The sequence below is a fragment of the Saccopteryx leptura genome, chromosome 8 (genome assembly GCF_036850995.1).
Source record: "Saccopteryx leptura isolate mSacLep1 chromosome 8, mSacLep1_pri_phased_curated, whole genome shotgun sequence".
In the NCBI taxonomy this organism is placed as follows: domain Eukaryota; kingdom Metazoa; phylum Chordata; class Mammalia; order Chiroptera; family Emballonuridae; genus Saccopteryx; species Saccopteryx leptura.
This window is the reverse complement of record NC_089510.1, coordinates 20441222-20464881: the sequence shown is the minus strand read 5'-3', so window position 1 is coordinate 20464881 and position 23660 is coordinate 20441222. Positions and strand designations below refer to the sequence as shown.

Here is a 23660-nt window from a genome sequence, read left to right as displayed (position 1 = left end):
CGCTAGAAGCATGGAAGCAGGAAACCCACTCAAGAATGTTTAAATAGCCTCAGATTGAAAGGATGGTGGAAAGAAGTGGTTATTATTGGGGGCCTGGTTTGGAAATAGTGTCCAAAAATTTGTTGATGAATGGTAGAGAATGGTAGAGAGAAATGAAGAATGAATTTTAGATTTTGGAATAAAATCATAATTTATGCTGTTGCAATGTTTGTAAAAATTACATTGTAAGAAGCCACAAAACAAGTTTTGTGTAAAATCTGTATCATCCAGTGAGGTGTGCCTTTGTTTCTGAAGACAGATGCCCAAAATGTCCTCCATGGACCACTGCATATCGCTTGAATTCTCCAATGAATGAATGATAGTTGTGTCGGTGGGAGAGCTTCGTACTTTTTTGTCAAGTTACAGTATAGCTTATTGGCACATAAAAAAAATCTAGAAAGCCTGAGGGCCATGGGTTCTACCCTTCTGTTTACTTCACTGCTACTGAGAGAACAGATTATTTATAAATCGTGAAAGAAAGTAATTAACATATTGAAGTTACTGAGTGTTGGAATCTTTCCTGCCTTCAAGCAGGAATGAGAGAGCTTTTCCTCGCGGATGATTCCTCAGTAGTTCATCTCAATGTCACAGAAACATTTACTACAGAGTGCTGTCTATGAACAGAATTTCTACTCTGCACAGTGAAACCTTAATTTATCCACTTCATGCTCATCTTAAAACAAAGAAGTGCTAAACTCCGCTGAGTATGCTTGCACACACACACCTTCAAAACTGCTTTCGAAGGAAAACAGTGCTCCTCTCTCCACTATTTGATCCCATTCCACTTCTCTCTGCAGAGCAGCATGTTCATTCAGCCAGAGGTACTCCTTCCCCACGGGCATCATGGAAAACTCTATGTAATAATGTCCAGAAGTAATATGTTTTCTCTCAACTATTAAAGAAGGTGCTGTTTTCTGACTCGTCCAACTTGTTGACTGTCTGGAAAGTCTCAACTGGAGATGAGAGCAGCAATCATGGGGCTCTTCCATTAGAGCAGTGGTCCCCAACCCCCAGGCCACGTACCAGTACTGGTCCATGGGCCATTTGGTACCAGTCCGCAGAGAAAGAATAAATAACTTACATTATTTCTGTTTTATTTATATTTAAGTCTGAATGATGTTTTATTTTTTAAAAATGACCAGATTCCCTCTGTTACATCTGTCTAAGACTCACTCTTGACGCTTGTCTAAGTCACGTAATACATTTATCCATCCCACCCTAAAGGCCGGTCTGTGAAAATATTTTCTGATATTAAACCGGTCCGTGGCCCAATAAAGGTTGGGGACCACTGCATTAGACCACTGTTTGTTGTCCGTACGGATGTTTTTCTATCCTTTTCTTCCTACTCCATCTATTTTTCCACCTAGGCTTCTAAGACAGCTTCTCCAAAGGAAAAATGCTCATTATGAGTACACAGGGTTAGTTTACCAACTGGTAAGTCTATTTCCATGTGAGGAAACAGATTTTAGCTGAATTCCTTTTCATGTTTGCTAGGCTCTAGATCTGTTCATAATCCAGGCTTCTCTTTCCTGCCCGCTACCCACACATCTGACCATGAAAGATGTGTTGTCTTACTTCCATCATAATGCCCTGTATCACCTTTCTTAACAGAACAACCAAGCAAAACATTGGAGCAGCCTCTCAATGTTTCTAAATGTTGCATGGCTAGATAATTGCGATAATAAATGTATATGTGACTGCCAACGTTTTGGTCTACATGTTTATTATGATGCACAGAGTACATTTTTTCATTATAACGGAATGAAAGTCCCCATTAACTTTGGCATCATTGATAATCATCACATGAACATGTAAGATATATACTCTAAGAGTCGAAAATATGAATTATAATCATGCTTACTTAATTCTAGGGTAAAATCAATGTAAAAACAAATTTAGGATATTATTTTCTTATATTTCAGAGTCATTACTGCATTCACCTATACATATATGAATCATTTTTGCTAAATTTAGGATCAGGTACTAAAATCCCTAAAGCAATTCAATTTATATTTTGTACACTAGTTAATTATTTAAAAGAGACCCCAGCTGGCTTAGAAATGTTTGGTAAGCTGAAAGAAAGGCTACCTGCCATTATTCAATTAGCTCTGTCTTATAGTAAGCAAATCAACTAAAATGGCAAATTAGCACTGAAGAAAGAAAGTGAAGTTGCATTTACTTATAGTAAATAAGCCACAAAACTTGGAAGCTTGACTTGCTGAAGGAGTCTGTAATATCTCAGTGTATAACTTTCTGTCCCTGAGTATTTTTGACATTTATTATTAACAATAAAAGCAGAGTGAAATGAAAATAGCAGTTGTATCGATTCTTTAAAACTGGGAGGGCAGATTTAATACCTTGATACCTTTCACTAGACCAAAACACATAGACATTGCTACAAGTTATATTCTTTTTTATTATTAAAATTAAAAATCTGAAACAATCTTTTTGTAATGGTTCTTACTATAACAATAGAGTGTGATGAATCCTAATCAATATATGTGTTATTTGCAGGTAAATTTTTCTATAAACAAACAAACAAAAAAGCAATATTACAAATTATTTATCAGAATTCATTTCAATAGATAGATGAAAAAATAAAGCGAATCGCATCATGATATTTTAGGGATACCAAATCAGCAACTTCCAGTAAACCAGCAGAGCAGAAATATAAACAACCTCTTTATTCTGCTTTATTTTCTACTATGATAATACTAGGTATGGAAAATTTTACTTGTTTTTCTAAGTTCACAAAAATAAAATTTACTAAAAATGCAAAATGTACATGCATAAAGTAAAAATGTGGCAAGGGGCATGGTGACCAATTTCATTTCAAATAATAATAATAAGAGTTAAGATGAAGAAGTTATGAATTGTTATAAAAGTATATTCAGCCTGACCAGGCGGTGGCGCAGTGTATAGTGCATCGGACTGTGATGTGGAGGACCCAGGTTCAAGACCCCGAGGTCTTCAGCTTGAGCGTGGGCTCATCTGGTTTGAGCAGAGCTCACCAGCTTGGACCCAAGGTCGCTGGCTTGAGCAAAGGGTTACTCGGTCTGCTGTGCCCCACAATCAAGGCACATATGAAAAAGTAATCAATGAACAACTAAGGTGTCACAATGAAAAACTAATGATTGATGCTTCTCATGTCTCTCTGTTCCTGTCTGTCTGCTCCTATCTATCCCTCTCTCTGACTCTCTCTGTCTCTGAAAAAACCAAAAAACCAAAAAAGAAAAACCCCCAAACTATAAAAGGTATATTTATACAAGAAGGAAATAAAGTAATGGAATAAGTTAGAGCAGTGGCAAAACAATCTCAAATCTTATATAAGGGTTACTCTGGTATTAGAGCAAATTTGTAGAGAGAAGGAGAAAAGTGCATTTCAACTCTGTTATGTCTGCCTGGGACCATCCTGATCAGGGTTCTAAATGGAGTGGGTTCTCCACAGAAGGTCTAATTGGACTGCCTGTTACTCTCTTCTATAACCTGGGCCTTTCATAGTAGTGTAGCTACTGGGAGAAGAAACACGCTGCTCATTTTTTTTTTTTTTTTACTTGCATTACTGTGTTTCTCCCTGAATTCCAGGGAGGGCTTTGAGGCTGGAGGTCATGCTAAAGAGTTCCAGCAACTGTGTCTGCCTTCCATTCGTATGTTGAAGAGTGGCTATAATCCGCTCTAGAATGAGTGTGAAGGTTGACAAAAGTCATTAGGAAAGTTGAGAAGCAGATGTTTAGAATGTAAGGGGAATATGGTCATTTATATTTCATACTCTCCATAGATATTTTCTCAAAACTTCCCAAGTGCTATATATGTTTCTGACACTTTCAAAATAATATTGTTTAATCAGTTGATGACAAATAAATATGAGCCCTGGAATTGCTTACAAGCAGAAAGTAAGATTAGCCTAAGGTCATTTGTCATTCTCTGCAGCCATCCCTTGTGTGATAAATAGGTACCTGCTGTGTTCTCTATACTGAGAGATACAGACCCTGATAGTTTTTGCGTGGGGAGAAGATGTTTTATCTAAGTCCTCTGAATTTGATGTTGCATCAGAAAAACAGGGTGATTTTAACTCTTATCCTTCTCAATGTATGTTGCTAATTTGCCATACTGTTAAATTTTTTAAGTTTTCTATTGCTGAGTTAGCAAGGAGTTAGAATTTTCTTGTTCTTCAATAGAGATAGCCTAATTTATGCTTTGGGTACCATTCAGGGAAGAGTTTGGGCAGTAAATTATATTCTATACTTGAGTAAGTTTCATGTCAAAGCACCAAATTGATATTGCCCTTGATATCATAAGGCTACTAGTAAGACTGCAATAATAATAGCCTAATTTGTCATATATCTGTGCCTGATACTGTGTTGGGTACTTTCATTTATGATATGTACCATTAACTTATGAATAATTCAGGAGCATTGTTACTATTTTCGAAAAAATCCAGACACTTAGACCATGTTCTTATTGACTTCGAAAATCTACATAATTGTATGGCCATTCTTCTATATAGCTCCTCTACTTTTGTATTATAATTACTTGAATGCTTAACTTATTTTCCATAATAAACTCTACTGACCTTACTCATACAGTACCTTTATAGTCAGTGGATAAATGCTAAATATCTATTTGGCAAATTAATGGATTTTTTTCTCTTGATCTGAGTTCTACAAATAGTAAAACCAGCAATGAAACAACATATCATAAGACCATTAATATGGAAGTAATCAGCCATTCTCAATAAATAGCAGGATCTAATAATAACTTGAGAATAACTTCCATGTTTCTATACATAAGCAAAAATAACAACAAGAACAAAAAAACTACTGTGCTCACAGAAATTAATGGTATAACTATGACTATCATGTTTTTCATTGCTGAGCTTGTTAATAAAAAATGCTACTTTCTTTTCCAAAGCAATTTCCACAATGCAAATATTTCATAAGTATAATGTTTTATCCTACAAGTATTTGTATGCTCAAATTTCTTAGGCCTTGTATGGAGGGTGAATTTTTTACTGGCAGTTTCAAATTAACGTCTATAGTTCTAATGCTGAAATTTGCTAAAGTATAATTAGGGGGGGGGGCTTCCAGTGTCCAAAAACAAAATATCAGTGTTGTTAACAATTAAATGCAATAACATGTAAGTAAGGAACTTCCACTAACATCTATAGAAAAAAAATCTAACCATTAAGGCGGCATCTATATAGCAGATGATTTCACAAGAAAGTGCTCAGACCTCTATCTATCAATAGTTAACAGTCAATAGAGCCTAGGCAAATGTGATATAAAGACACATTCTCAGCTCATGAATGGCCTTTCTGAGCCAGAGCTGTAGTAAATTCTCACAGCTAATGTCAAATCAACCTTGGTGTAAAAGATAACAGGGTGAAGTTCTCACAAATGATCACTTATCACTTCATTCTGAAAACGCAGACAGCATTCATTGTAGATCGGAATGCCACCCAATTTTCATCATTTTAGTAAGGTTTTGAAACAGCCAAACCATTAACAGAGGAGAGTAGCTTTCTATGTTTATAAAACCAGGGACTAATGAAATATTATAATGTGTGTGCAAAAGGGGTGAAAAAAAACACCTTTATTTTGTAATGAACCCAATTGGAACCCTTTTAAGCACAGTGTAATATGGTTTCCCTGTTTCATCGAGCCTTTCATTAATTGTGTCAATAATCCTAGGTAAACTACTGTTGAACTTCACAGCATTTACATAGTAGCATGAATAGCATTAATCTATGGGGTGCTTTTGATGAACTGTAGTTCAAAAAGCGAAGCCAAAAATGACTTCTTACAAGTGCTTAGGGAAGTATTTACTAGAAATATGTCAACTGCCAACTACCTAAATGCAGCTTGGCTACTTAGGAAGTCATGCTGTTAGCTAGCTTGCAAACACTGGGAAAACATAAGAATTTTCCCCACTTGAATTACTTTAAAAAAATGATATTCTTTTTATTTAAGTATGTTATTTTCTGTTACTCCCTTCTAATTCTCCATATTTTTCATTTCACATTGCTTTCGACACAGGACATGCTATACAACATTGCCCCCCAAGGTTCCCAGAAACTGTCAAGTGAGAGAAGTACTTAGAAAGTTCAGGTTGAATCAGACTAAACTTTATTTACACGATTGCATGATCTACTTGTCCAGGTCAGCACGAATGGGAAGCTACTCTCGGACTCTGCTCTAAGGAGCTAATTGATTTTCTTGATACACCCAGTGCTTGTTCCATTCTCTTTGGCAGTAAGGCTGGCAGAGGTGTGTCTTACAGGGGTTTGCCACATTAAGCCCAATGTATCAGTCTAATTTGATGAGGCTCATCTCTCTCAAAGGTTGAAATTTGCACAATTCATAATATGCTAGATATTAATCTCTCAGCTTTACGATCTCCAAGATGTTTGTTATATGGAGAGTCTATTCACTGAGAGCCTTCATTTGCCTTTGATAGCAAAGTGGTTTTAGAATTGAGAGATTGTATACACTAAAGTAATTTGAAAGTAGAATATTGAATTAATATATTATTTTTTAATTCAATTTTGACCTGTATTATAGCAACATAAATACCTGGGGAAAAGCACAACTGATATTTCCCCCATAATTTAAATCTCTTTGCAAACAATTAGATTTTATCTCCTAAATTCTTTTTTTGGAACTCACCCATGCTTCTTACAGTATTCTGTAATTAGATTTATGGGAATATATATAAAATAAATGTACCCTCTTTATGATTTCTAAGAATCACTGGATTGGTGACAGCCATATGTTTTTTCCTATACTTATTTGGAATGCTGTAATATTGTGTAGAACACAATACTAGTCTTAGAAAAGTTTTCCTTGTTGAAATATATGAGGAAAATGTTACATTCTCTAATGCTTCTCCCTCTTGGTGATTCACAAAGTACTTTAGCATATAAAATAAACTCTGCGTAGTCCTGCAATAAAGAAACCTGACTGAGATTGCAATATTTCTCAGTTTCATAAAAGTTATCTCCATCTGTTAGTGTTACCTTATAAACAGCACATTGTGGCTTTTTGTGGTTGGGGAAAAAACATACTTTTTAATCTTGTGTATTGGTATTTCTTTCTTCTATTTTGTTACATATACTCAAGTTGTGAGATTGTGGAGAGGAAAAAGAAATATCTGTGGGTGTTTCAAATAATTGTTCATAAGATATTAATGCTGTATCATTAATATTGTGCATCCTGCTGCATCTAACTGACATACTATCACTCTTTGTGACACCAATTATAGTTATTGTAAATATATATTTTATGACAACACATCCAAAGTAGCTTAAGGAGAATATACTTTTCATGATTCTGATTTATAAATAAAAGTAGTTATTTTTAAAATTCAAAACACATTAATATAATTAATAGTCAACACCCAAAATTATATATTTATAATGAAGAAAACTTGTCACAAAAATAATTTTTATTTTAGTGTAGCTTTTAGTTTTATTTTTATGAGTTTGACTTGGAACATATTAAAAGTAAATCTTGGAGATATTTATACTTATGAGTCCTTCTGAAAGAAAAAGAAAAATCCTTTTCAATTCTATTATTCTAAAAATTTAAACAATTTTTTAAGTGATTTACTCTTTTACATATAATTATATCAAAAAGGCACTCACCGTGTACAATGAGAACATACTCTGCGCTGCTTTGGCCAATAGTGTTTGTGGCTTCGCATCGATATGTACCGTTATCCGTTTTGTTCAGGAAAAGAATGTTTAGCTCCCTACCACTCACAACCATACGGTCAGGATCTGGTAATTCTCCACCATCCTTCGTCCACAAAACAGGTTCTGGCCTATTGTATTTAGACATAGACATAGATAGAAAAAAAAAAATAAGAAATGTTACAAATTTTGTGAATTAAATGAACCAATGTATCAATTTTAACACCCATTTTGTGCATACCATTGCTTACTTCTATAAGGTTCCAAAAGAATCATCTTGTACACACTCAGAAGATTTAAAGGCATGGAACTGTAATTTAATTCTATTCTGCTTAACTAAGCAGACATGCACTAATTTGTTGAATCATTATAAGGGTCACTGATATATAGCAGGTTCTGTAGCACTGATTTTGCAGTGAATGATCCATACTTGTTAGTCTTTGGAGGAGTGTCCTTGGGCTATTGGAGCAGCTTTTGCAAGAAGTACTTGGAATAATATCTTTGCACTAGAGCCACCAATGTAACATAGGGTTGCCAGAAACTACCTAAAGCTACTCCCCCTTATCTTGCCTGATTTTCTCATTCCTCTAAAGATTTTTACAAACAGTAAATCCTTGCCCCTAGTTTTATTGAGTTGTAATTAACATATAATGCTATATTAGCTTAAGGTGTATAACATAATGATTTGATACATGTACATATTGCACAGTAATTAGCACAGTAAGCTTAGTTAACAGTCATAACCTCACGTAGTTAGAAATTTTTGTGTGATGAGAACTTCTGAAATCACTCTGTTAGCAACTTTCAAATATATATACAATACAGTATTGTTAACTATAGTCATTTGTTGCACATTAAATCCCCAGCACTTATTTATCTTATAACTGGAAGTTTGTACCTTTTGACCACATTCACATATTACTCTTACTGCAACCTTTGCCTCTGGTCACTATTATTCAAAACTGTACTTGATGACCTAGCCACAGCAACTAAGCAAGAAAAATAAATGAAAGGCATCCAACTCAGTAAGAAAAAAGTAAATCTCTCACTGTTTGTGGGTGACATGGTACATATAGAAAATCCTAAAGACTTTACCAAAAAAACTGTTAAAATAAATTTAATAAAGTTGCAGTAAACAAAACTAATACACAATTATTAGATTTCTATACAGTAGCTTCAAACTACCAGAAAAATAAAGAAATAAAGAAGACAAATCAATCCATTTATAACTGAATTGAAAGAATAAAATATTTAGGAAGAAAATTAATTAAAGAGCAAAAAACTGTAAGACATTGATGAAAACAAATTAAATGAAAGGGGACACACAAGTCACAAGATATTTCATGCCCATGAATTGGAAAAATTAATATTGTTAAGATGTCCATATTACCCAAAATAATCTACAAATTCAATGTATTCTTGTTCAAAATTTCAATGGTGTTCTTTTTTGTTTGTTTTTCACTTTTGTTTTTTGAGAGAAAGAGACAGGAACATTGAGCTGCTCTGGTACTTGTGCCCTGACTGGAGAATTTAACTGGCAATCTCTGCACTCCAGATGACACTCCAATCAACCAAACTATCCAGCATGGGCTTAATTTTTATGGATTTTTAGAGAGCTACAGAGAGGAAGGAAGAGAGAGGGCATGGGAAAGAGAAGCATTTATTTGTTGTTTCACTCAGTCATGCATTCTTTGGTTGTTTCTCATGGGTGTCCTGACTGGGGATTAAACCCAGAATCTTGACATTCCAGAATGATACTCTTTATCAACTGTGCTAACTGGCTAGGGTCCCATTAGCTTTTTTTTTTTTTTAAGGAACAAAAACAACAATCCTAAAATTTGCACAGAACCACAAAAGACCCTTAATAATCAAGCAATTTTGAGGAATAAAAAAGTCTATAGGAATCACATTTTATGGTTTTAAACTATATTACAAACCTACAGCAAGTAAAGCAGTATAGTATTGGCATAAATATAGAATTAGAGATCAATATAATAAAATAGAGAACCCAAAAATAAACCCATGCACATATGGTTCTTATATAATTGGTTAATTTTTCACAAAGAAGCCAAGACAACACAACAGAAAAAGAGCAGTCTTAAATAAATGGTGTTGGAAAGTTAGGCAGCCATCTGCAAAAGAATAAAACTGGACCCCTATCTTACACCATACACAAATATTCTCTCAGAATAAATTAAAGAGCTGGGGGTGACGTCACGGAAATGGCGCCGTGAGCAGCGCGTCCGACAAATCTCCCCAAAATCACAACAAATTTATCAACTAGAAACAGGAAAATTTATCTTCGGAGCAAACTGAAAGCAAAAGGACTGTTATCACTCGAATCTGAGAGACGAGGGTGTGGAGGAAGCTACCGCAGGGACGTTCATTCAAGCCGCGAGAAAGTGCGCCTGTGGTAAGTCATCCCACACTCGGAAGCCGCCGCCACCAGCCGCCGCCGCCAGCCGCTGCCGCCAGCCGCCGCGAGCAGCGCCCGGGTCGGTTGCAGGGCGAGCGGCAAGCAACCGCTGGCGCGCTCCCGGTCTGGTTGCAGATCGAGTATTGCAGACCGAGCACCGCTAACGTTCCCAGCGGCCCGCGCACGGGGAGCGGGAGAGGCCCCAGGGCGGTATTCCCTACTTGGGAGATTCTCTCCGCGGGCGGGGCACCTCACCCAGCCATTCAAGCTAACAATCAAGCGTTGGGGGAGGGGCGCGCGCAGGCAGCCTGAAATACCTTCGGGAGCACAGCTGCGACCCAATTACTAAAATTAACTTAACCCGTGAAATCTGCGCACCCTCGGTTCTAATTGATAAGATCTCTCTCAGTTCACCGACCCAAGACAAGAGGCGTGATATTTTTTTGGTGCCTCTCGCTAAAGGGGTGGGGGCAACTTCTGATTGATAGAGCCTCCATATTCAGGGATAAACGCTAACAAGAAGGACTTGGCAAATAATAAGATCTATACCACACTAGTCGCAAGCAGAGACTAGTGCCTCCTCTTACCGGCCAAAACAGGCTACAAAGTGTGGAAAGCCTGGGTTGAGAGGTCCAACGGAATGCTAGGCGCTGAACAATCACCTTGACAACAATTGACTCCCACCCCCGCCTGATTACACTGGAGGCCCTGACTGTCAGAGCCCTTCCCAGAGCCTTGCACTGAGTGGGGATAGAGTGGGGATTTCCCAGCTCTTTGAGTCTCTTACTCCCCAGGCAGAAGCAGTGGCAGCCTTGTGGCTGGATCGCCAGGCTGCTGGTTCGGGAGGGGGGGACTGGGAGAGAGAATCCACGAAGGCGAACTCTCTCGTCGTTAGACCCTGCAGACGCCGGCAGGCCTTGACTACCAACAAGACTAAAGCCAATTGTGTGACATTGCCATAGAACCCCATCAACGGCAAGTCCCTGCCTGGGTGTGGCGCAGGGGCAGGGCCTGGGGTGCAGAGTCGCCGACCGGGAAGAGGGAGAGAGGAGAAGGAGGAAGAGGTTGACATCTCAAAATCAGGAAAAATCCACAGACTTTGCAGCTTGTTCCACTGTTTGTTGGTTTTTTTTGTTTGTTTGTTTGTTTGTTTGTTTTTTTGTTGTTGTTGTTTGTTCCTTCTATCCTATTGCCTTTATTTCCTCCACCTCAGTCCTTCTATTCTCTGCCCATCTTATGCTTCCCTTTTCTTGAACTACACTACCCATAAGTGTTACATTTTATTTCTCTTCTTCATCCTCACCCTCCTTTGGGGTTATACTCCAGGACACTTAATTCTCACTCTCTCCTCTATTGTTTTTTTTTTGCCTTATTTTGTTTTTTTCTCTTCCTTTTTTATTTCTTCCTTCGTTTTTCTCTTTTTCTTATTTTTTCCTTTCTATTCGTTTTTTCTTTTCTTGTTTTACTTGCCTCCCATTTAATCCTCAATCACGAACAAATTAGTTAATTTGGGACTCAAGGTTTTTTTTGGCTTTGTTTTTCTTTTTCGGTTTTGTTTTTGTTTTTTTCTGGTTGGTTTGTTTTTGTGGCATTTTGGGTCCTCCCAACCCAAGGTCTCCATTGTATTTGGTCTTTGCTCCACTTAATACAACGTATTTTTACTTATTATTTTTATTTTTTCTTCTTGATTATTCCTTTTTTTGTCCTTTTTTCTGGTTCCCTCTTGTCCCTCTCATTATATCTCTTGGTTGACCGTCACCCGCAGGCAGATCAACTTATGCTTGTCTAAGATTTTCTTCCTTTTATTTTTTTTTTATTTTTTTTTTATTTATTTTTTTATTTTTTTGCCCCCTTGAACTCTTCACCGCAAACCAGGCCCTCCATTATAGGCACGATATTTCCCTGAGGAGGGGAGAGGAGGGAAGGAGAACAAAGAAAAAAAAAAGGGGGAAATAAATAATAAATTATTACTGCTTTTTTTTTGTGGGGTGTTTTACCCTTTGTTTGTTTTTTTTTTGTTTGTTTGTTTGTTTTTTTTGTTTTTGTTTTTTTTTGTTTTGTTTTTGTTTTTTTTTTGTTTTTTACTTTTTACTCTTTATTAATTCTAATTAGTGCTATCAACAACACCACCCTCAGATGCCAATAAGAAAGAGGAAATCGAATATTATGGATACAAAAGAAAGAGAGGTAACACAAATAGATGTGGAAAAATCTATGGAGAAAAGACTTAACATATTGGAAGCCTTGGAGCTAAATGACAGAGAATTTAAAATAGAAATCTTAAAAATACTCAGAGATATACAAGAAAACACGGAAAGGCAATATAGGGAGATCAGAAAACAACTCAATGAACACAAAGAATATATTACCAAGGAAATTGAAACTATAAAAACAAATCAAACAGAAATGAAAAACTCAATTCACGAACTGAAAAACGAGGTAACAAGCTTAGCTAGCAGAACAACCCAGATTGAAGATAGGATTAGTGAAATAGAAGACAAACAACTTGAGGCACAACAGAGAGAAGAAGAAAGAGACTCAAAAATAATAAAAAACGAGAAAGCCCTACAGGAATTATCTGACTCCATCAGAAAGAATAACATAAGAATAATAGGTATATCAGAGGGAGAAGAGAAAGAAAATGGAATGGAGAATATACTCAAACAAATAATAGACGAGAACTTCCCAAGCCTGTGGAAAGAACTAAAGCCTCAAATTCAAGAAGCAAACAGAACACCGAGTTTTCTTAACCCCAACAAACCCACTCCAAGGCACATCATAATAAAGATGACACAAACCAATGACAAAGAAAAAATTCTCAAGGCAGCCAGGGAAAAGAAGAGTACAACATATAAAGGAAGGCCTATTAGATTATCATCAGATTTCTCAGCAGAAACTCTACAAGCTAGAAGAGAGTGGACCCCAATATTTAAAGCCCTGAAAGAGAGGAACTTTCAGCCAAGAATACCATACCCATCAAAGCTATCCTTCAAGTATGAAGGAGATATAAAAACATTCACAAATACAGAAAAGATGAGAGAATTTATCACCAGAAAGCCCCCACTCCAGGAAATACTAAAGGGGGTTTTCCAACCAGATTCAAAGAACAAAAGAAAACAACACCACAAGTAACAGCTCCACCAAGAACACAATAAAACCAAACTTAAACTGTGACAACAAAGGAAAAAAAAGGGGGGGGAGAGAATGGAGATTAACAGTAGCAAAGGACGATGAAGTGCAGAAATACTTATAAGATAGGGTACTACAATGAATATGGTAGGTACCCTTTTCATTACTTAATGGTAACCACCCTAGAAAAAACCACCACAAAAACACATGACTTAAAAAAGGTAGCAACAGAGGAAAGAAGTATGGAACACAAACAAACAGAAACAAATGATAGAAAAACAAAAGAGAAGAATCAAACTAGATACAAAACTAACAGAAAGCAATTTATAAAATGGCAGTAGGGAACCCACAAGTGTCAATAATTACACTAAATGTAAATGGATTAAACTTACCAATAAAAAGACACAGAGTAGCAGAATGGATTAAAAAAGAAAATCCAACTATATGCTGCCTACAAGAAACACATCTAAGCAACAAGGATAAAAACAAATTCAAAGTGAAAGGCTGGAAAACAATACTCCAAGCAAACAACACCCAAAAAAAAGCAGGTGTAGCAATACTCATATCTGATAATGCTGACTACAAGACAGAAAAAGTACTCAGAGACAAAAATGGTCACTTCATAATGATTAAGGGGACACTGAATCAAGAAGACATAACAATCCTTAATATATATGCACCAAACCAAGGAGCACCAAAATATATAAGACAGCTACTTATTGACCTTAAAACAAAAACTAACAAAAATACAATCATACTTGGAGACCTCAATACTCCGCTGACGGCTCTAGATCGGTCATCCAAACAGAGAATCAATAAAGATGTAGTGGCCATGAACGAAATACTAGAACACCTGGATATGATAGACATCTACAGGACACTTCATCCCAAAGCGACAGAGTATACATTTTTCTCTAGTGTACATGGAACATTCTCAAGAATTGACCATATGTTGGGCCACAAAGACAATATCAGCAAATTTAGAAAAATTGAAATTGTACCAAGCATATTTTCTGATCATAAAGCCTTGAAACTAGAATTCAACTGCAAAAAAGAGGGGGAAAAACCCACAAAAATGTGGAAACTAAACAACATACTTCTAAAAAATGAATGGGTCAAAGAAGAAATAAGCGCAGAGATCAAAAGATACATACAGACAAATGAAAATGAAAATACGACATATCAGAATCTCTGGGATGCAGCAAAAGCAGTAATAAGAGGAAAGTTCATATCACTTCAGGCCTATATGAACAAACAAGAGAGAGCCGAAGTAAACCACTTAACTTCACACCTTAAGGAACTAGAAAAAGAAGAACAAAGACAACCCAAAACCAGCCGAAGAAAGGAGATAATAAAAATCAGAGCAGAAATAAATGAAATAGAGAACAGAAAAACTATAGAAAAAATCAATAAAACAAGGAGCTGGTTCTTTGAAAAAGTCAACAAAATTGACAAACCCTTGGCAAGACTCACCAAGGAAAAAAGGCACAGGACTCAAATAAATAAAATCCAAAATGAAAGAGGAGAGATCACCACAGACATCATAGATATACAAAGAATTATTGTAGAATACTATGAAAAATTATATGCCACCAAATACAACAATCTAGAAGAAATGGATAAATTCCTAGAACAATACAACCTTCCTAGACTGAGTCATGAAGAAGCAGAAAGCCTAAACAGACCAATCAGCAGGGAGGAAATAGAAAAAACTATTAAAAACCTCCCCAAAAATAAAAGTCCAGGCCCAGACGGTTATACTAGTGAATTCTATCAAACATTCAAAGAAGACTTGGTTCCTATTCTACTCAAAGTCTTCCAAAAGATTGAAGAAGAAGCAACACTTCCGAACAGATTTTATGAGGCCAACATAACCCTCATACCAAAACCTGGCAAGGATGGCACAAAGAAAGAAAACTACACACCAATATCTCTAATGAATACAGATGCTAAAATTCTAAACAAAATACTGGCAAACCGAATACAACAACATATTAAAAAAATAATACATCATGATCAAGTGGGATTCATCCCAGAATCTCAAGGATGGTTCAACATACGCAAAACGGTTAACGTAATACACCATATCAACAAAACAAAGAACAAAAACCACATGATCTTATCAATAGATGCAGAAAAGGCTTTTGATAAAATACAACACAATTTTATGTTTAGGACTCTCAACAAAATGGGTATAGAAGGAAAATATCTCAACATGATAAAGGCCATATATGATAAACCATCAGCTAACATCATATTAAATGGCACTAAACTGAAGGCTTTCCCCCTTAAATCAGGAACAAGACAGGGTTGTCCACTCTCTCCACTCTTATTTAACGTGGTGCTAGAAGTTCTGGCCAGAGCAATCAGACAAGACAAAGAAATAAAAGGCATCCATATTGGAAAAGAAGAAGTAAAGGTATCACTTTTTGCTGATGATATGATCCTATACATCGAAAACCCGAAGGACTCCACAAAAAGATTATTAGAAACAATAAACCAATACAGTAAGGTCGCAGGATACAAAATTAACATACAGAAGTCCATAGCCTTTCTCTATGCCAACAATGAAATATTAGAAAACGAACTCAAAAAAATAATCCCCTTCACGATTGCAACAAAAAAAATAAAATACCTAGGAATAAACATAACAAAGAATGTAAAGGACCTATATAATGAAAATTACAAAGCATTGTTAAGGGAAATCGAAAAAGATACAATGAGATGGAAAAATATTCCTTGTTCTTGGATAGGAAGAATAAATATAATCAAAATGGCCATATTACCCAAAGCAATATACAAATTTAATGCAATTCCCATCAAAATTCCTATGAGATTTTTTAAAGAAATGGAACAAAAAATCATCAGATTTATATGGAACTATAAAAAACCCCGAATAGCCAAAACAATCCTAAGGAAAAAGAATGAAGCTGGGGGCATTACAATACCTGACTTTAAACTATATTATAGGGCCACAATAATCAAAACAGCATGGTATTGGCAGAAAAATAGACACTCAGACCAATGGAACAGAATAGAAAGCCCAGAAATAAAACCACATATATATGGTCAAATAATCTTTGATAAAGGGGCCAACAACACACAATGGAGAAAAGAAAGCCTCTTCAACAAATGGTGTTGGGAAAACTGGAAAGCCACATGCAAAAGAATGAAACTCGACTACAGCCTGTCCCCGTGTACTAAAATTAATTCAAAATGGATCAAAGACCTAAATATAAGACCTGAAACAATAAAGTACATAGAAGAAGACATAGGTACTAAACTCATGGACCTGGGTTTTAAAGAACATTTTATGAACTTGACTCCAATGGCAAGAGAAGTGAAGGCAAAGATAAATGAATGGGACTACATCAGAATAAAAAGTTTTTGCTCAGCAAGAGAAACTGATATCAAAATAAACAGACAGCCAACTAAATGGGAAATGATATTTTCAAACAACAGCTCAGATAAGGGCCTAATTTCCAAAATTTACAAAGAACTCATAAAACTCAACAACAAACAAACAAACAATCCAATAATAAAATGGGAAGAAGACATGAATAGACACTTCTCCCAGGAAGAGATACAAATGGCCAACAGATATATGAAAAAATGCTCAGCTTCATTAGTTATTAGGGAAATGCAAATCAAAACTACAATGAGATACCACCTCACCCCTGTTAGATTAGCTATGATCAACAAGACGGGTAATAGCAAATGTTGGAGAGGCTGTGGAGAAAAAGGAACCCTCATTCACTGTTGGTGGGACTGTAAAGTAGTACAACCATTATGGAGGAAAGTATGGTGGTTCCTCAAAAAACTGCAAATAGAACTACCTTATGACCCAGCAATCCCTCTACTGGGTATATACCCCAAAACCTCAGAAACATTGATACGTGAAGACACATGTAGCCCCATGTTCATTGCAGCACTGTTCACAGTGGCCAAGACATGGAAACAACCAAAAAGCCCTTCAATAGAAGACTGGATAAAGAAGATGTGGCACATATACACTATGGAATACTACTCAGCCATAAGAAACGATGACATCAGATCATTTACAGCAAAATGGTGGGATCTTGATAACATTATAAGGAGTGAAATAAGTAAATCAGAAAAAAACAAGAACTACATGATTCCATACATTGGTGGAACATAAAAATGAGACTAAGAGACATGGACAAGAGTGTGGTGGTTACCAGGGGTGGGGGGAGGGAGGACAGGGGGAGAGTTAGGGGGAGGGGGAGGGGCACAGAGAACTAGATAGAGGGTGGCGAAGGACAATCTGACTTTGGGCGAGGGGTATGCAACATAATTTAATGACAAAATAACCTAGACATGTTTTCTTTGAATATATGTACCCTGATTTATTAATGTCATCCCATTACCATTAATAAAAATTTATTTAAAAAAAAAAAAAAAAAAAAGAATAAATTAAAGAGCTGAATGTAAGATTTGAAACCATCAGACTCCTAGAAGAAAACGTAAGCAGCAAGCTCCTTGTCATTAATCTTGGCAATGAATTTTTGAATTTAATACCAAAAGCAAAGGTAACAAAAATAAATAAATAAATAATGTGATTGTGTGTGTTACATGCCAAGTCAACTCCTGGTGACCTTATGAATGCCCCATGATATGTTGTTCTTAATAACCCTGATCAGCTCCTCTAGACTCCTGTTTATTGCTTCTTTTATGGAGTAATCCATCTCATATTTGTTCTTTTTTTCCTGCTGCCTCTATTTTCCCAAACAGAACTGTTTTTCCCAGAGACTCTTACCTTTTCATTATATGCCCCTAATAAGATAGCAATAGTGGTTTTTTGCTATTTTTGCCCCTGACAATGTTTTAGGCTTATTTTGCTCTAGAACACACTTGTTCATTGACCTGATGATCCAGGGTCTCTGTAGGGCTCTCCTCCAACATCGTATGTTAAGTGAGTCAATTGTTTTCTTATCAGCCTTCTTCACTGTTCAGTTTTGGCATCCAACATAGTAACAGGGAATACAGGATGTGCATGATCTTAGCTTTTGTCTTTAGTGACACATCTTTGCTCTTGATGATCTTTCTTATTATCACATTGCTGCCCTTCCAAGTTTCAGCCATCTCTTAATTTCTTAGCAGCAGTCTTCATTTACATTGATGACTGAACCAAGATAAAAACATCTTTGATAAATGCAACCTCTTCATTATCTATGATAAAAATGAGTATGGTTTCAGAAATCATGATGTCCATTGTGTTGCTCTTCAAACGCAGTGCTGCTTTAGCACTTTCTTTTTTTACTTTCACCAGAAGTTGTTTCTGATCATTACTACTTCCCATGAATAAAATGGTGCCATCTGCATATTGTAAGCTATTGATATTTTTTCCACTGATTTTCACCCTTTCTTCCTCTGAGTCTAGCCCAGTTTTTCATAAAATATGTTCTGTGGACAGATTAAACAAGTACAGAGATAAAATGCACCCTTGTCTGTCATCTTTGCCTATAGAAAGCCATTTTTTTCTCTCCATATTTTGTCTCGATGGTGGCTTCCTGTCCACAACACTGTTTATGTATCAGGGTGATCAAGTATTGAGGCATGTCCTTATTTTCAGAGGAAGCCCTAGCTTTCATGATCCATGCCGTCAAAGGCTTTACTGTAGTCCATAAAACATAGACTAACCTCCTGAAATTCTTTGGAGCATTACAGTATTCAACAAACATTTGGATCTCAAATGCTCTTAGTTTTCTGAATCTTCCTTAAACATACAGCATTTCTTGCCCCATATAAAGTAGAGACGTGATCACCACCATGAGCATCACTTTGCTTGCATGGAAAATTAGAGCAATGGTCCTCTGACTACTGCCCTGCTTGGAATCTTATTTATTGAAAATTAAGTTGTATATTGATTATTTCCAGTCTGTAGGCCATTGTTTGGTTTTTCATATTTATTGACATATTCTTGTTAGGATATAGAAAGATTCAGTCTCTGTGCCTTGAAATAATTTTATCAGTGTCTCACTTACCCCTAGTGATTTATGTTTTCCCAGTATTTCTAAACCATATTTCACTTCAGTTTCTAGAATTACAGGTTCTTCCATATAGGAATCTTCAAAGATGTCTGTCATCATTTTGCCTCTTAAATATAGATTTCAGTAGAGTCTTTCCACCTTCCCTTTATTTTCTCTTGGTTAAGGAGTATTCTTTGTTTTTGGTCATTCAGCATTCCTAGTCTAGGTTTGAATATCTCGCATCATCTGATAGAGATCTCTTGTTTTTCTTTTTTTCTGTTGTTCTCTTTTTTCTCTTTATATTGACTATTTCATTAGTTGTCTTTCTCTCCACATGATATTCAATCATGGCTTTTGCCACCTTTTACTTTTGCCTCTTGCCTGTCTTTAACAATTTTTAGTGTTTCTTCTGTCATCTATCTCTCCCTGTCTTTCCTTTTTACTTCCAGCACAGTCTTTCCACATTCTTCCTTAATATTTCTGGTTTCAGTCCACACTGCTTCTGGTTCTCACTGCACTAAGTTTAACAGTGCAAATATGATTTTAGTGAGAACTTTCAATCCCTCAGGCATTTTATTTATATTATATTCTGGCACTATAATTCTCTCATTGCTCTTCTTCAGCCTGATGTTCAGCAACTGATATTCACAATATATCTTGCCTCAATATTAAAGACACTCCATTTCTTCTGGGTTTGTAATTTCCAGAGTAGAGCACTTTGTAGGTGATGGACAATGTCCCATTCCATTCCCTTTTAGTTCACTGACATCAAGCCCTACAATGTTTAGATGCTCCATTTCTTGCTTTTCAATTTCTAGTTTACCTTGGTTCACACTTCTTACATTCCATGTTCCATATGTATGTGTTGTGCTTCCTTTTGTCTTTGTGCACATCAGCTTCTAGGCATCCTTCTGGCTCTGGTTTAGTTACATCATTAGCAACAATATTATTCGTACTTGTTTTCTGTACTTCCGCAGTAACTGTTAGGATGCTTCCCAATCTGGAAGTTTCACCTCTCAGTACTGTCTTATATTTCATTTTTTGGACTGTCTTTCCATAGGGTTTTTAAGGTAAAATAAAAAAAAGAAAAAAAGAAAATAAGAACAGATTATTCATCAGTGGTTAACCATTGCCTTCTGTGACATTGTGTGTGGGTCCAAACCATGGTGGTACTATATCAAACTAAAAAGCTTCTGCACAGTACAGAATATCATTAACAAAATCAAAAGACAACTTATAGAATGGAAAAAATTATTTACAGATCAAATAAGTGTTTTATAATTATCATTGATAAGAATGGCTATTAATATCTACCACCATGTGTTGATAACGGTAATTATTTAGATACTTTACACATATTTTCTACAATCCTCAAAAGAATATTATTTGTAAAAATTTAATGCATATAAAAATATAGAATATTAGAGATGTGTCTAAACTCTGGTTGATTCCATCATAAATGCTTTGTGTACTATTTCTATCTTTCTAAGGTGATGAATATGTTTCTAGTTCTTCTATTTTGAAAATTTTCTAATTTAAACATGATTTAATCATACCATCTAAAATTATTTTTGAAAAATATATAATTATTTGTTTATTTTGATGAAAATACTTAAGTTTTATTGTGTTATTATGGATACAGTTAGAATATATATGTTGTTATGGGATGGCTATAATTATAAGAACTTTTCTGAGCAAGAAATATTTTTTCTGACAAAATTATGTCAAATGGATGAAGTTGTGAACTGAATAACAATAAATATTGGAAATCCTATGGAAACAAGTGATTGGTAATATAATAATTGCTTTGTTTAAGTAGTAAAACACTTAAAGAAAGAACAAAGAAAACAGTTTTTATCAGGGCTCTAACCATAAAACACCTGAAAGAAGATTCTATGAAAAAAATAAAATAAGAAAGTAGTAATCCAAAAATTTGGAAAAATATATTAATCTATATCATCCAATTAATAGACAATTTACTTTTTAGTATTTTTTATAAAAGCCTCACTATTAACACTTCTCAAGTTGCTTCATTTATCCCACATCAGCTAGCTGCTTGTTATTGTGTGAATTTATTAATTCTTACTTTTTTGTTTTTTAGTAAGAGAGACAGAGAGAGGGACAGATAGGGACAGGCAGATAGGAAGGGAGAGAAATGAGAACCACAAATTCTTCATTGCAGTACCTTAGTTGGTCATTGATTGTTTTCTTATATGTGCCTTGACTTGGGGGGCTTCAGCTTAGCCAATGACCCCTTTCTTCAACCCCTTGGGCTGAAGCCAGCAACCTTGGGCTTCAAGCCAGAGACCTTCTGGCTCAAACCAGCAACCATGGGGTCATGTCTATGATCCCATGCTCTACCCAGTGACCCTGCACTCAAGCCAGATGAGACCATGCGCAAGCCAGTGACTTTAGGGTTTTGAATCTGGGTCCTCTGCATGCCAGGCTGATGCTCTATCCACTGCATCACCGCCTGGTCAAGCTGAACTTACTAATTCTTATTTTTAAAAATGATAAGGTGAATAATCTTGTACCATGCACTTTCTGTCATAATTTTTCTCTGTTCATGTTCATAAGCCTTTAGTCACATCTTAAGGCATACAACTCTATAAATAAGCAGTTAAATTTAGATATACTTTTTAAATTGTTTGTATACAAATAAAGTTAAAGATTTAGATAAATTATTCAAGTTGCCAATCTGTATTTTAAAGACAAAAAAATTCCATGTTTTAAGACTGAAGGAAAAAAAAAAACCTGTAAAAAGATTAACAAGATATTGGCAATATAAGTCAGTGTTAACTATCATTGCAGATTTTTTTATCCTATACTATATGATAGCAAACCTTCAAGATGGCAAAATAAAAATTACACCATAAGGTATGATTTGAATGAAGTGGAGGTTAGAGTTTAGGCATTGATTAAAAACAGCCTACCCATATTCCAATTAATACTTAACATCTTCAAGCTTCTTAATACCGCCATAAAAATATGAAGTGGCTTAGCCAGTCTTGATAAAATTTGTGTTTCATCTTAATAAAAAAGGCCCCTAGGCTTTTCTAATTGGAACCCCAAAATGATTGAGTTTCTTGCTGCAGTGAGTAATAATCTTCCCTGCTGTTCAGGCAACCAAAGGAGATCATTTAAAAAGTGGTTCAGACCACAATTCCGATGCGATGAGGCTGCAAAAGGGTAGGAGCTAGACACCAGTAACAGCATCAGGTATAACACTGTTCAATTCCACAGTGAGAACATTAACACAGTTCATCGAGAGATTTTTCCCTTCAAAAGCCCAAGTAATTAGACGTTCAAAATGTTCCATGTGAGATGAAATTTGATTTCTATTTCTGTCTACCAAATCTTAAGAGCTGAAAAAGATGTTTTATTTTTCCACGCACCTAGAGACATTTCTGCAGCCGTTTCTTCCAAGAGTGACAGAAAACAAACACAAAAATGAAAAAAAGGAAACCAAATATACTCGTGTATTTATTCTCTTGTATTCAAAGACCTTGGTCAAGTTGTTTTTATCTTAATGAGTATTTTTAAAACTTTTTTAACTCAATGTTTTTGTTTTGTACATATTTAATAAGAGATTTATCTATATCTTTAACAACTTCCTATTTATATATTAACATCAGAAAGAATTACCACAACTCTCTCAGACTTTCAATGTATTTAATATCTTGAACCAGATACAAACCTGATTTATAATTTCCAGATACTATTTAGTTAGTCTTTGAGGCATTTATGCTGTAAAGTTATGCTATAGTAACATTGCCTGAATTCTAACTGTATATGGGATTATCACTCCCTAGATACTGATGACAATGGAATCTTGCTTTGCCTTCATAGCTCTCAATCCCTCTTTTAGCTTAAGTTTCAGAATAAAAATAAAAGATAAGCAGTTCAGTTACGGACAAGTCCATTCTATAATGTAGGCTCCCAGAAGGAAAAATCTTCTGGTGTTTTTGAGGAAATAAACAGTAGTAAAGTTCTTTTTAAGTTTGGGATGGATGAACTCTTCATTAGCTTTCTTTTTCCAAATACCTATACCCTCTTTTAGTTCCTTATTAAGCATGGTATATTTGGGCTTCAATACTAAAGTTAATCTTAGGAAAATTAAACTTATGTTTCTCAGATGAATGAGAGAAACAGTCACTGTAATAGCATTCAAGTAAACATTTCTCTATGGCTCAAAGAAAAAAAAATATATGTAACATTTCCTTTAATATAAGAAAAAGCAGAAACTTACCTTAATGACTCAGTGCCTTAAGTATTTAACTTATATGGCATATAAAATGACTACCACCTTTATTTCAGTTTAGAAAGTCACAGGTAACAGGAGATGTGATTAAAGTTCTAAAACCAAGGAGATTTTTAAAAGCCTCATTTATTTCTT

The 23660-nt window shown here is 35.5% G+C and overlaps 1 protein-coding gene across 3 annotated transcripts in view; it reads right to left on the bottom strand.

The window, feature by feature from the left end:
* Positions 1–23660, bottom strand: part of CADM2 (cell adhesion molecule 2) — a 1163936-nt gene that overhangs the window by 114275 nt on the left and 1026001 nt on the right. For all 3 annotated transcript variants that reach the window (XM_066347042.1, XM_066347045.1, XM_066347044.1), the window contains one exon: positions 7682–7860. In XM_066347042.1, the coding sequence (XP_066203139.1) occupies positions 7682–7860 (179 nt within the window). The remainder of the gene's footprint in view (positions 1–7681; positions 7861–23660) is intronic.